This window comes from Megalops cyprinoides, chromosome 20 (genome assembly GCF_013368585.1).
Source record: "Megalops cyprinoides isolate fMegCyp1 chromosome 20, fMegCyp1.pri, whole genome shotgun sequence".
Taxonomy (NCBI): Eukaryota; Metazoa; Chordata; class Actinopteri; order Elopiformes; family Megalopidae; genus Megalops; species Megalops cyprinoides.
This window is the reverse complement of record NC_050602.1, coordinates 27288594-27302354: the sequence shown is the minus strand read 5'-3', so window position 1 is coordinate 27302354 and position 13761 is coordinate 27288594. Positions and strand designations below refer to the sequence as shown.

Here is a 13761-nt window from a genome sequence, read left to right as displayed (position 1 = left end):
TCAGCTGCGTGTGTCAGAATGTCCAGATTCTGAACATTCTATCCGTATTAGTCAACAGGAAGTTTTTAGTGCAAAATGGTGAACGTCTCAAACATTATTTTAGTTCTTGACAGAAAAGCACAAGCAGCGCAACCCTGTACCAGCTGAAGGAATTTGCCAAGTGTTGTAAGCATGGCTGAAAAGCGCGTAGGAGTAATGCACCGAAAATCAGAGGCAAGTCCAAGAGAAAATAATAAAAACGGAAAGTTATTTTTTTCAAGCCAACTTAACAATAAAAATAATTAATGAAATATTTCAGGAAAAAAGCATACTCTGACCTACTGGTATGCCAGAGAAACAACTCAGGGAAAGCAAGCTTGGTCAGGTGTGGTGTGTAGCTACCGTCAGGCCCATAGAGGGCGCGCGTCTCATTTTTGGAAAAAGACATTCAGAAGCAGCCGGATCCATAAAGGAACGTCTCAAACATGTCCAGTGAGGGGAGCTGACTCTGACAGACACAAAGACAGAGCTCTGAGTGATGGAGAAAAACCACGACTGTGCCAGGATCGTGCAGACTGTACACGCTTTATTACAACTCCAGCCTCATGCCTTCCTTCAGTCTCCTCTCGTGCCATTACACTCCAATGCATGCTTATTTTCAAAAAATAAAATAAAATAAAAATAATATCTGAAGTACATTTACATAAAGCGTGAAGATGGGACAGAATTCTAATGCTATGATAATGAAACTTCATTTTTTTCTCTCTAATGAGTGTGACTGATGATGAACAAAGACCCAGTTCACAAATGAGCATGAAAAGTGATCATGATTTCACATTCTTATGTCTGCCTGGCCCATTTATGCATCTGTCTTCGGTTCGATCCCTTTGGAGTTGATGTGCAGTTCAGACAGCCTTGGTGAAATGAAACCAGCCAGTTCCAGTTCTGCATTAGGAATGCTGAGAGTCTCAGTTGAGTGGAATGTTTTTTTCCCCAAGATTCACCAGTCCAAGGAAAACAAGCCCGGCTTCCGCCATGGCGGCGGATACTGCTTATAGAAACAGCGCAAGCATCCACCCCCAGCCAAAGAAATATTATATGAGGCCGGGGGGGGAGGAACCAGGAGAAAATGATTAGCAAATGTGGCCAGAATATGCAGTTCTGCTGAAGGTTTGCTCTGAAACCAAGACTCTTTGGAGAGTGTCAGACAACACAGCTGTCATTTGAAACCAGAAGCAGAAACCATAATTTCTACATGTAACTGTACTTACAATGGGAATGTTTTAACAATCTTGACAGAGAGAATTTAGCAATTCCACCCATATCTGCAGATTGCTTTCATTAAAAAAAGTCCAGGAATACATTCTAAAAATGATCAATCCTTAAAGATTCAAGGATTTAATCCTTAAGGGTTAAAAGTTAGTTAACCCATTCGTTAAAGTTCTCATATGCCTTTTGCAATGTTTGCTAAGATCAGAACGGAAAAGGTCTTTCCTGTCTCTATGTTTGAGATAATGAGATCTGTTTAACTGAAAGAAGAAAATGCACAGGATCCAACAAAACAATACATACAAGCAGACGCAAAATACAACAATGTTGCTACGGAGGACAATCCCTTTAAAATAAAGAAAGAAACGTCTTTAAAAATTCTATGGGATCTTGAAAGGGAAAACTGATTGGCACTTGAAATTGGCAATGAAAAAAGGTTTCACTGGTCACTTTTGTCAAAGAAAAAAAGAGTGTAAACTTACATTGTCATCGTGGAAGCAAAATATTACAAATCCCAAGCATAAGACTTTGAATAATATAGTGACCAGCCTAGCGGGTGGACAGAATGACAAAGGTTGTGCCATTTTAAACATTCCGATTACACAGAGGTGACCTCACAGTAGCAAGACACATCATCACAGAGGGAGGGTCAGACACTGCAGCTGTGTTCCTGATGCAGTCATGCAGTGTGCAGTGTGCAGTGTGGTTTGGAGGACAGAATCACACACTTACTTTACTTTACTCTAATGCTTAAATAAGTCTGGAAACATGATATGTGTGTCGCTGGTCCCATCTTGCACAGGAATCCTTACGAAAGGTAGTGTGTAGTCCAGCAACAAAAGGAGGTATATTTCTGTACGTCTGGTGCTGTCTGAACATTCAGGAGGAGTAACACGGGTTTGATTGGCTCATTCATGTCTGTCCTGGATGACCGAGCGGTCACTGGTCACTGCACAGCGATCAGGAGGTGGGAATGTTTTTAAGGCAGAGCTCACTGTGCAGATAAAGGGGAACAGGGGTAAGAGCTTTTTTCTCTTCTGTGTTTAGGGGCACCCCACCAACAATGCAAATTAAGACCAGAAATGCATATATTTTAGGTATAAAAACCAGGGAAACTCTGCACAACACGTGAGAGACCAGCCTGGCATCTCCTCTAGTTGTCTTGTGCCTCTCCTTCCACCTCCTCGGGTTCCCCCTCTTCCTGGGTCTCCCCCACTTCCTGGGGCTCCTCCTCTAGTTCTGCTTCTTTCTCATCCTCTTGGGTCTCCTGTTGCTCGACTTCCTGGTATTCCTGGTTGTCTTCATCTTGGTATTCGTGGTTGCCGTCATCCTGATATCCCTGGTTACCGTCATCCTGGTATTCCTGGTTGCCGTCGTCCTGGTATTCCTGGTTGCCGTTGTCCTGGTATTCCTGGTTGCCGTTGTCTTGGTACTCCTGCTGCTGCTCATCTTGGTGTCCCTGGTAACCGTCATCCTGGTACTCCTGGGCGTAGCCGCCGGACCCCGCCCCATTGTGGTGCTGCCCCTCCTCGTTCTTGGGGCAGTACTTGGCGTCGTAGATCTGGCGGCCCAACCCGAAGTTCTGCCCGCTCTGATTGGCTCCCTGAGCGTAGCCCATCTGCAGGGACATGGTGCTGTTGTCACACTTGTCAGTGCCCAGCTTCTGGTCGTAGATGGCACGCCGAGTCCCTGGTGCTGTCATGCCAGCCTGCGGGAGAACAAAGGACACGCTTACTCATTAATGTGGCTCTTCTGAAACAAGGGACAGGCCCTCTGACATGCCGGCTGTCACGTTAAACCAAGTGGGCAGAGTTACATATTGGTGCAGACTGAGGTGAATCTAATCACTTTGAGTTCTGAGATCCAAGAAAGCTTCTATATAAATAAGTCTTCCTTGAAGAAGAATAAGGTTGTTAAGTGTAAATGATGAACGTAAATGACCTCATGTAAAACGGTCTCTGGCATTAGACACAGACTGGGGTGTAATATGCTCGGTGTTGGTCACCTGACTGGCCCCCTTGTTGGTGCCCATCTGCAGGCTAATGGTGGAGTTGTCCATGGGGGGCAGAATGTGAGCTTTGGGGTCGTACAGGTGCCTCCTGGTGCCGTAGGCGTTCATGCCCGCCTGGCTGGCACATTTATTGGTCCCCATCTGGAGAGACAGAGAGTGAGGAGGAGAAAGGAAGGAGTTAGAATACAGCTCAAAAATCACCCCACTGCACTGCAACGGCATGCAGGTGAGCAGCGTAATGTCACGACACCCTGTGCGACACCTTGTCCTGTCACACCCCCCTCCCCACCCCACCATCTGCGGCCCCCTGTCTCGAACCTGCAGCCCGATCACACACTGTCCCGCCTTCAGCTTCTCCTCATTGAAGGCCCGCTCCTGCCGGTCGGCGTACTTCACCCCGATGTCCACACACGGCTGCATGCCCTTGGTCTTGGCCTGAATGAAAACACAGGGCCAATACGCTTTGGAGGTTCCTGGACACACACGGGAAGCCACAATGCCCTAACCACCACAGCACACAGATCTGCAGACAGCATGTTAAACCACACATAGGATTCATATGACCTGTGGATCAATGTTTTTTTGCAATAGCTTCAGCTGTATACCGATCCTGTCTCTTAGTGTTGTTTCTGGGGCAGACTCATTCTAACTAATGTTTTCCTTGCTTCTCCATACCTCTGCCCTTGTTCTTCCTGTTTCTGCCTCTGAGAAATAAATAAGTGATAGATGTATATGTATATGATAATGAATGTCAGGACACATATATATATTGCAAAAGTTCCAAAGTATTGGGGCAGGAGCTGAGAAAAGACATGTGGCCTCACCATGCCTGCGAGGGCCAGCAGGGTAGTCTGGACCTGGGTCATGTTTCCACACTCAAACAAGTCATTGGCCTCAAAAATATCATGAGGCTTCAGGCCGTAGGTGGTGATGGCCTTGATGAAGTTGGACAGATTCTCCAGCTATGACAGGATGAAAGAAAAACAGGTCAACAAATGTCCATCAGATGGGATCTCACTGAGGGAATTCATAAGCAGCCTCATGCTTTTGATTAACTGACATCACTATGTGGAAACAGCAATTTTCCAGTTATTAAATGCCCTTGGTACCTGAAATGCTAAACAGCACAGGTTTTGGGATCATTAGTTATAACTAAAAAAGTCCCACACAGACCTCTGGGATATCAAGGATTTCTGGGATATCTCAAATCAAGAGCTGTATTCCAAATCAGAGGCATATCCTCAGTGCATGTGTCGCCCTGAGGACAATCCCTGATCCGCTGTGCTTTATCTGGTCTCCGGAGAGCGCACGCAGCACATTATCTCATAGACTCCCTGATCTCCACGAGAAGATGCTGTCACAGAGTGTGCCTCTCCACATCCTAACATCTGCATGGTGCATTCCGGTGCAGGGCAGATGGCTGCTCACCTGGTGCCAGTTCTGTGAAGACTGGCTTATCTTCTTCACTGAGCCAGGCTGGAGCTTGTTGATCAGTCTGCCAGTCAAAACAGAGGAAAAGCATTAATGCTGATTGGATCAGGAAGGGAAAGAAGACCACACACTGAGGATCATGCTTACTGGGGTGGCAGCATAGAGAACTGTGTAGGGGCTGAGTTAGTCACCGGAAGTTTGCGGGTTTGAAACATGGCTGTGCCATTGCTGCTATACCCTTAAGCAAGACACCTAATCCAAACTGCATCTGCAAAAACCCAGTTTTGTAAGAGAACATTATGGAAAATAAAACAAGTAAGGGATGCAAATCTCCCAGCCTCAGGGTGTATGCCATGCAAATGTAAATGCAACGCTTTGGACTCTTTCTTCCATGTTGGTGTAACAGTGTGACAGTGTGCAATAGCAGGAGGGAAGCAGAGGGCAGCAGTCAGACATGCTGCTCCTGTACTGAGTGCCTGCAGCAGTCAGACAGCAGTGAGACAGCAGTGAGACAGCAGCAGTGAGACAGCAGCAGTGAGACAGCAGCAGTCAGACAGCAGTGAGACAGCAGCAGTCAGACAGCAGCAGTCAGACAGCAGTGAGACAGCAGTCAGACAGCAGTGAGACAGCAGCAGTGAGACAGCAGTGAGACAGCAGTGAGACAGCAGCAGTCAGACAGCAGTGAGACAGCAGCAGTCAGACAGCAGTGAGACAGCAGTGAGACAGCAGTGAGACAGCAGCAGTCAGACAGCAGTGAGACAGCAGTGAGACAACAGTGAGACAGCAGCAGTCAGACAGCAGCAGTCAGACAGCAACAGTCAGACAGCAGTGAGACAGCAGCAGTCAGACAGCAGCAGTCAGACAGCAGCAGTGAGACAGCAGTGAGACAGCAGCAGTCAGACAGCAGCAGTCAGACAGCAGTGAGACAGCAGTCAGACAGCAGCAGTGAGACAGCAGTGAGACAGCAGTGAGACAGCAGCAGTCAGACAGCAGTGAGACAGCAGTGAGACAGCAGTCAGACAGCAGTCAGACAGCAGTGAGACAGCAGCAGTGAGACAGCAGTCAGACAGCAGTGAGACAGCAGCAGTCAGACAGCAGTGAGACAGCAGTGAGACAGCAGCAGTGAGACAGCAGTGAGACAGCAGTCAGACAGCAGTGAGACAGCAATGAGACAGCAGTGAGACAGCAGTGAGACAGCAGTCAGACAGCAGCAGTCAGACAGCAGTGAGACAGCAGTCAGACAGCAGCAGTCAGACAGCAGCAGTGAGACAGCAGTCAGACAGCAGTGAGACAGCAGTCAGACAGCAGTCAGACAGCAGCAGTGAGACAGCAGTGAGACAGTGCCGCTCCTGTTTCTGTGCAGGACTGAGGCTCACTCGCAGAGGATGATGCCGTTCTTCAGGCCCTTCTGGAAGTCGTCCCCGATGGCCAGGCCCGTCACATCCTCGATCCACAGCCTCAGCTCCTCCTCCCTCTGAGGGTCGTATTTCTGGGCGATCTGAGGAAGAGGGGGAGGGGAAGACAGTCAGGATGCAGCTGTGACTATAACCCCCTCTCCCCAATCACAAGGTGGCCCCCTATTCAGACTGGTTACCGACGCAGAGCTGAACCAGCTGTGGCTGGATCCTGTCCAGCTGGCTTCCTGTGCTCTCACACCAGCCTGTCCCATGACAGTACAGTGTGACTGTACAGTGTGACTGCGGGTACAGTGTGACTGTACAGTGTGACTGCGGGTACAGTGTGACTGTACAGTATGACCGCGGGTACAGTGTGACTGCGGGTACAGTATGACCGCGGGTACAGTGTGACTGTGGGTACAGTGTGACTGCGGGTACAGTGTGACTGTACAGTGTGACTGTGGGTACAGTGTGACTGCAGGTACAGTGTGACTGTGGGTACAGTGTACTCCTCACTCTCAAATCTGGACTGTCATCTGCACTGAGCCACAGCAAACGAGCTCTTTCTCGGGCAGCCACCAGCAGCTGAACATGCTGATCTAAAGGATACATGGAATTACACACACACGGACAGTATGCAACAACACATATCAACATGTAAGCGGACACGAGATTGCTGTGAAGGAGGAGTAACTGACTGTTAGACCTCAGCGGAATGTCAACAGCCCAAACATGCCACGAGACAGTGACTGCTCGCTGCCTGAAGAGGGCCCTGTTGAGCAGATCGTTGCTGTGTGTGTTTGTGCATTGTCAGAGCTGTGCCCTTTCTTTTCGCTGACTCAGCAGAGGATTGTGGGAGCCCACAGGAGCACGCAAGCGTCCAGAGAGGTTGCATGACAGACCTGATTTCACTCTTGGGATTGATCTCAAAATAAAATGAGTCTCCAGATCCAGCTTGTCACCAGACTCATTATCAGCAGTAAAGTGGCGGTCTCTGTTGGCTGACAAAGCCAGTGGAAACGCTGCAGGCCATCGCCAGGGAGTTTACAGGACCTCATAAACATGGGAGGCGGTTTCCTCTGTCTGCACGAGAGGCCTCACCCTCCTGCACACACCTCATGTGACAGGATGAAGAGCAGGAGGAAGATACTGTCACAGGGAGGAGACCTGCACCTGGGGCCCAGTCCAGCGTCATCCCTAAGCCCATCCCAGGGCCAAAGAGGGCGAGAAAAACAGCCATGCAGAATCCTCATTGGCTGGCACCAATACTTTTACCTTTACCAGACAACATTTGCTATGAGATACGTGAGTTCTGTGGGATTTCCGTGGTGATAACCGGTTCTGTATGCATGTTTTTATCGATATGTGAGTTCTGCCGGATTTCCGTGGTGATAACCGGTTCTGTATGCATGTTTTTATCGATATGTGAGTTCTGCCGGATTTCCGTGGTGATAACCGGTTCTGTATGCATGTTTTTATCGATATGTGAGTTCTGCCGGATTTCCGTGGTGATAACCGGTTCTGTATGCATGTTTTTATCTAGCCGCAGCGTCCTCATCTCCAGAGTCTGCAGTGGAGCACAGCTCTGATGCATTAAACGTCCCGTCAGCAAAGTAAGGACATAAATACATACATAAACGCTGGCTGTTAGCATGATTCAGTGAATCATCCTCATCATTACTGTTTATCCTCAGCTCTGCAGATTTATGGAGCCCATTGAGATGTAAATCAGATGCATGTTTGCCCATTCCTTTGTGGCTTTCCTCTGAGCTCGGAAATGAGTCCACCGTGGTTAGTGGTATGCTGTTCCAAAGATGCCTTCCCTGAGGTTACCATCACCCCATCCTTCAGGGAGGCATTATTGCAGGGCTGGTTCTGAGCCACCTAACCTAACAGCCCTTAACACTGGAGGGAGACACCCCCAAAATGATGGCTCTCAGGCCTAAGGGGAAATTTTGGAATACAACAACAATGACATCGTTAATACATGAGAAGAATTAAAAGAGTTAAGTTGCGAGCCTTCCTTTAACACTGGCTCACCATCAGAGACGGGTCAGACAGCACAGGGGTCAAGCCCTCTCACCTACATGACGGCATTTCCTGTCCGGAAAACTGCCACATCCTGTACGCCTCCGTGGTACGGGAAACACGGTGGAGCATCATGTGCGTGACAAGAGCCCATGTGACGCAGTATAAAACTGGCAATGTTCAGTTCTTCACACCTGACACGGACATTACTGCAGACCCTTCACATCCAAAACTACACCAGCATTCAGCAAACACTGTCTACAATAACAGCCATCGAATTTCAATGTTAATGATTTGGAATAAAAAACACCCAAGTCTATGCAAATGGAAAGCATTCAAAGCAGGCATTCCTGGAATCATCCTGTGCCAAATGTTTTAAGGGATGAATAAATATCAAAGAATGCTGTGCAACATTTCACAGTTATTTGCTGAAGAAGAAGAACATCTATATTTACACTGAGTGTAAAAATCCATTTTGGGCTGGCCTGTACATTTCTGTCACCTGATCATCAGAATGCAAATGATTTGAAGTGGCACAGTGACTCTCCATCTATTAAAGATATTCAGCCAGTTCCTATGGGATGCTGAGCCTGAGGAATTCAGACACAAACAGTTCCAGAAAATGGAAATCGATTGAGTCTATTAACAAACATGCAAAAAGCTTAAAGCCTCGGAGAGAGGAACGGGTTTCTCAACCAGTTTACCACAAACTCTTTGGCACGAAAATCCTCAGAGTTTTGAACAGAGAACATCTGCAAGAATTTATTTTTTTTATAAATAATACAGCACTCCAAAGGGCCCACAGAGTAATGAAAGACACTGAAACCTCAACATTTTTGGAATCACGAAAGTGAGAGGCTAATCACCAGCCCCAGATTTTTAAAATTGGGCCCATCTCAGTGCAAGCCTTCCTCTCTCTCTCTCACTTTCACAGTCACCCCCCCCCCCTGTCCAAAAATGCCAAATCTGAGCATAAACACACACATGCAAAGGGATCATAAAATGCAGGAAATACCATCCAGCTTTCAGACCCCCCCCACCCCTCAAAGCTCACCCCCCACCCCTCCCCCCAGCCTCGAGCCTGCTGTATATGTCGCCTTACCATCACAGCTTGAACGGAAACTAAACGTTGAATGTTGAGAACATTTTGTTCTGGGAACCTTGGTCTCCAGCTAAAGGGTGGAAGGGAGGACCATTGCTCCTATACTCCAGAGCTGGACAGGTCATTAATCCAGAGAGGGAGTGGAGAGAGGGCTGGAATGTACACGATGTCAGACAGATATGCATTATGACTGCCTGGAACGGCCTTAAACAAACGGCTTCCCACCCCAGCCTGTGTGGGAAGAGGCCTAGATCTACTTGTCTTAGCACAACCAAGCATTTCAGAGCAAAACTGTGCAATCTCTAGGGGCTGTAAAGACAGGTTTAAGAGGCGATTGCTGTTTACTCAGGCAGGAAAGGGGATTTAATTCAATCTTGGACAGTATCTGGCAGCAGAATGCATCATACATTCAGAAAGTGCACGTTTTGACGTATGGAGAGCCTCAGACGTGTGACTCACTAACCAAAGAAGGCAATGCAATGCTGAGAGATCCACAGAGCTCCAGTTACATATCAATATCAGTCTCTCTGCTGCCATGTTGACTCAGCCTTCATCACACTGCCATTGTAACCACAAATACAGTTCAGAGGAATTTCCTTGAGAGCACTGGAATAACACACACCCACACCCCACCCCCCCACAGACTAAAAATCTTTCCATACTGTACATAGAGTAACAAAGAAGCACATTAGTCTAGCATCACTTGACTAAACATAGCTGGTACAGTGCAGCACACAGGTTAAATATTTCCCAAACCAGATCAACATGTCTGATAAACATGTCACTGTATGTTTATTTTTAAAAAAGCAGAAGGAAAAATGTTGTTGTCATTATAATTAATGTCAGAATATGCGCTTTCATACTTCAAAGGGAAGCCAGAACAATCCACAGCTTTTGTGCGCTTCAGCTGTGAGCCTGTGGGCTAGATGCAGGCTTGCGTTCTATTGTCTCATGCAATGTCCATAACAAATAATTATATCTTTATACTTCTGATTATGAAAGCATGCGCTCACGATAGGAGCCAGCATAGCTAAATGTTGAGGGAATTATTTAAGAAAACACTTTTAAGCATCTGGAAATGAACCATGCAAGCAGGGTGTTACTGGAATTATAACTCTGTACGTGTGTGTGTGTGTGTGTGCGCGCGTGCGCGTATGTGTGTGTGTCTTTTATACTCAGATGTATGTGTCTGTGGAGGGACAGGTAACTAAACATTAACATGTCACTAACAAACTGACAGTTTCCTAGAAGCCAGATTCCATATGAGATTGTGCTCAGAGCTGTTTGAAATCCTGTTTCACACCTCTGGCAGGACCCTGGGATGAGGAGCGCTCCTTTCACACTGCCATGTTCACAGGATGGTTTCTAACCTTCCCAGACCACAGTGTTAATATTTGCTGTTTTGATGTTCCGGGAGACAGACACCACAGCAGATCCCTGTGCCCGTATTTCCCATCAGCAGACAGATCAGCGTCAGAAGCAGATGGGTTTCTGTACCGCTGGAATTACGCCACAAAGGTGTGTGAACAGCAAACTTTACTGTAAGCAGGCGGAGCAAATCGAAAGTGTCAGGTTACATCATCAGACTTTCTCCCTGTTTCATCACACACCCCGTGCTTCTCACAGCTTGCTTCTCTGCCTGACGGCTGCTGCTGTTCTGAAGCGCCTCACTCTGCCTCCACGGCCCCGCTGGGTATCTGCAGGGAGTTCTCTCCCCGTCTCTCAGCTGCGCAGTAAACACAGACTGACCCTTCCTTTATCAACCAACTCACCCCGATGCTCTCAACAGCACTGTGACATATTCATATTGTCAATAACTGTTGTCCTCTGCTCCATTTTACTTATTGGCAACCTGTCTCTTTCCACGTGCTTATTTTGAATTTAATCATTTATATTGTTCTGATGCTGTGCATTACATTAAATTCAGCAGTGTGACATCGTGGTTGGACTTCAACTCAAATTAATTAACACCTCAATGTAAAACAAACCTTTAGCTGCACAAATCAACAGGGATATAATTTTTTTCATTTGTTGAACAATTATTATTAATTAACCGATCCTGATACTATGCTGAGAACAGAATACCCTTTTCAGGCAGCAACAACGACCCCCATCGTAGCTAATTACGTAATAGTTTTAAAACAACTTTAAAAGTAGTTTCTCGACAGCCGTAATCTTTGTTGAAGATACTGGAAACTACAGGGGAGAGATAAATGGTTCGATCCTATGTCTTTATGGAAACTAAAGCTTCTGCGTGTTTGCTTGATCATCACATTTTTAAGATGCGCTGTAATAGCTAGCTTGCTCACTGCTTAAGCGATCTGGCAGGAGGTCGACCACCGAGCCACCTTGGACAGCCAGCGAAACAAATAGGCGACGCCCCTATTCTCTGAGTAATAATACTTTCACTACATGTTCATTTTAACATGAGCACTCTGTTGCAGTTAAGTTTCTAAAATATCGAAAATACATTTTACAACGGTTACATCATCTGAGATGTCAATTAAAATTCTTGTATTAGCACCTTTTAGTCAAAAGCATTAATCAAAAGTACAATTGAGAACCATGTAACGACTCACCTATCTTGCAAACACACTGACAGCGTAATTTAAGATGCCTATTTGCGATATGCATTATTACCGTTATGAATAAATTCAGACCATATTTTCATGTTTCCTCTTTTCCCTTTAAAGCGTATAGAAACGCAGACACTTACTTTGCTTTTGACTTCTGCAGATAAGCCGTAGGTAGGACCTCTGTTGAACTGTGTGCTGGACATTGTGATCTGTCTGTCTGGCTGCTTCGCGGCGTGCGCGTATCTGGAATAAAACGACTGCGGTGCGCTCTTTCCTTAATGATAGAACTGACACCCACTGCTCTGCTCCCGGGGTAAACTATTTCCTTTCCTCTGTTTTTTTCTTACCACAAAAAGCTCATGTAGACCACGACTGCGCTTCGTTCATTGGATGTAAGCTCCTCCTTTCTTTTTTTCCAAAAAAGTTGATTGATATCGAAAAGCCCTTATATGGACAGAAAGTCCCAAATTCCTCCGCTGAGGGGAGTTTCCTGTGGTCCCACCCCGGGTACAAGACGTGTAGTAGCCGAGGAATCTTGAGTCACCGTTGGGCTACTGAATAACGTCACTTAGACGGAATTTTTGACTGATAACGTAATGCGTTTTTTTATATATATAATTGCAGACATGTTCGAAGTCTATGAGAATCTTCAGTAATAGGCCTATATATCCGTCTGTCGTCCAGACAATGAATGAATTTATGTCTGCGCGCTAACCGCAAGGATAATAAAATTTACAGATGACAGACATCGTAGCGTATCCAATTAAGTTAATTTCAATAGCTATAATAAATGTTAGAATGTATGAAACCAAGAATACTTTTAACAACTCTGTTAAATATACGTAAGACTATGTGCCTATCCATGGAAGAACATAGCCTCACCGAGCCTACCATTTAGACGTCAAACGCTCAAACTACAAACTCCAACGCCTCACGACAGTATCATGTCAACGATGGTCCTTAGCAAGTCGTTGTTGCATTAAGGTGGTCGATTTTTCACAACAGTATATTTAGAGATTAACCAATTAATGCGAATTAATTAATGCATAGTGTGTACGTACAAATAGATTGTAAAATATGAAACCAGCACAGAAAGCGACATTCTGGTTTAAAATGTGTAGAAAGCAGAATATCACCTAGTATAATACGTGTCGGACGCTGAAACTAGCGACCCGAGACCCCCCACGGTCGGAGACATGTCTTCTCTCAAAAATGTAGGTTTCTACAGAACTTTCTCTGAAAGTTCGGTCACCCCCTGGGGGAGTATCTGAAAGCAAAACACGTGTGCGTGTGTGTGTGCGCGCCTAAGTGAAGATCAGACCAGTGCTGTGTTCAGTGCTGGTGTACTCATAGGTTCCTTTCTATACATGTGTAATATGCACTCTAGCTTAACATTAAATTAATTGCAGTACAGTTTATAATATAAGTTATTAATAAACTCAACCATAACGCCAGGATCGCAATGTATTTAGAGAGGGAGCACGCACTGGTTTTGCTTCCGAACTAAACGAAACAGACCAATGGAGCTGCATACACACTGGTCTCGGTATCACCACAGCGCACGGAAACTTAAAACAGCTGTAACTGTTTAAACCCACACCGTCCATTCCTTATTAGGCCAAACGTCATAGCAGCCGAAGGTCTAGGCTGTATGCATTCACCATATAAGAGAGTGTCTGGCGGGCAGGACAGAGTATTCAGTATGCATAGCGCATACTTGTAGCGTTCATCCAGTTCATGTCTGTTTTTCAGTGGTCGGTGGTGTAGGGAATGGTGTAGGAAATGGTGCAGCTGCCCCTTTAAAACAAACAAGCAAATACTTTCCGTTCTTCAAATCCAGTATGCACTAACCGCAATCGTTCCGGGGGTCCTTGTACCTACAAAATTTACGATGCTTCACCGAATTTGCTGCGGATCCATTTGCTTCACGCCTGTTTCCCCGCTGTATGATAGTACCGGTGACGGGAC

The 13761-nt window shown here is 46.2% G+C and overlaps 1 protein-coding gene across 1 annotated transcript; it reads right to left on the bottom strand.

Annotated features, from left to right (window-relative positions):
• Positions 1-548: 548 nt before the first annotated feature.
• cnn2 (calponin 2) lies at positions 549-12176 on the bottom strand. The gene is made up of 7 exons (XM_036554331.1): positions 11934-12176; positions 6067-6188; positions 4688-4754; positions 4084-4221; positions 3578-3694; positions 3254-3400; positions 549-2956 (listed from the first exon to the last, which is right to left on the bottom strand). The coding sequence occupies exons 1-7, from the start codon at positions 11994-11996 to the stop codon at positions 2402-2404; spliced, it is 1209 nt and encodes a 402-aa protein (XP_036410224.1). The 5' UTR covers positions 11997-12176; the 3' UTR covers positions 549-2401.
• Between the last annotated feature and the right edge of the window lie 1585 nt (positions 12177-13761).

What these genes read in the sequence shown, in the direction of transcription:
- cnn2 (XM_036554331.1), bottom strand. Translation starts at nt 11,996, where the DNA reads ATGTCCAGCACACAGTTCAACAGAGGTCCTACCTACGGCTTATCTGCA. An exon ending in CTGCAGAAGTCAAAAGCAAA is followed by an intron (nt 6,189 to 11,933) that starts GTAAGTGTCTGC and finishes CCTCTTCCTCAG; the next exon opens with ATCGCCCAGAAATACGACCC. An exon ending in CTTCACAGAACTGGCACCAG is followed by an intron (nt 4,222 to 4,687) that starts GTGAGCAGCCAT and finishes ATCCTGTCATAG; the next exon opens with CTGGAGAATCTGTCCAACTT.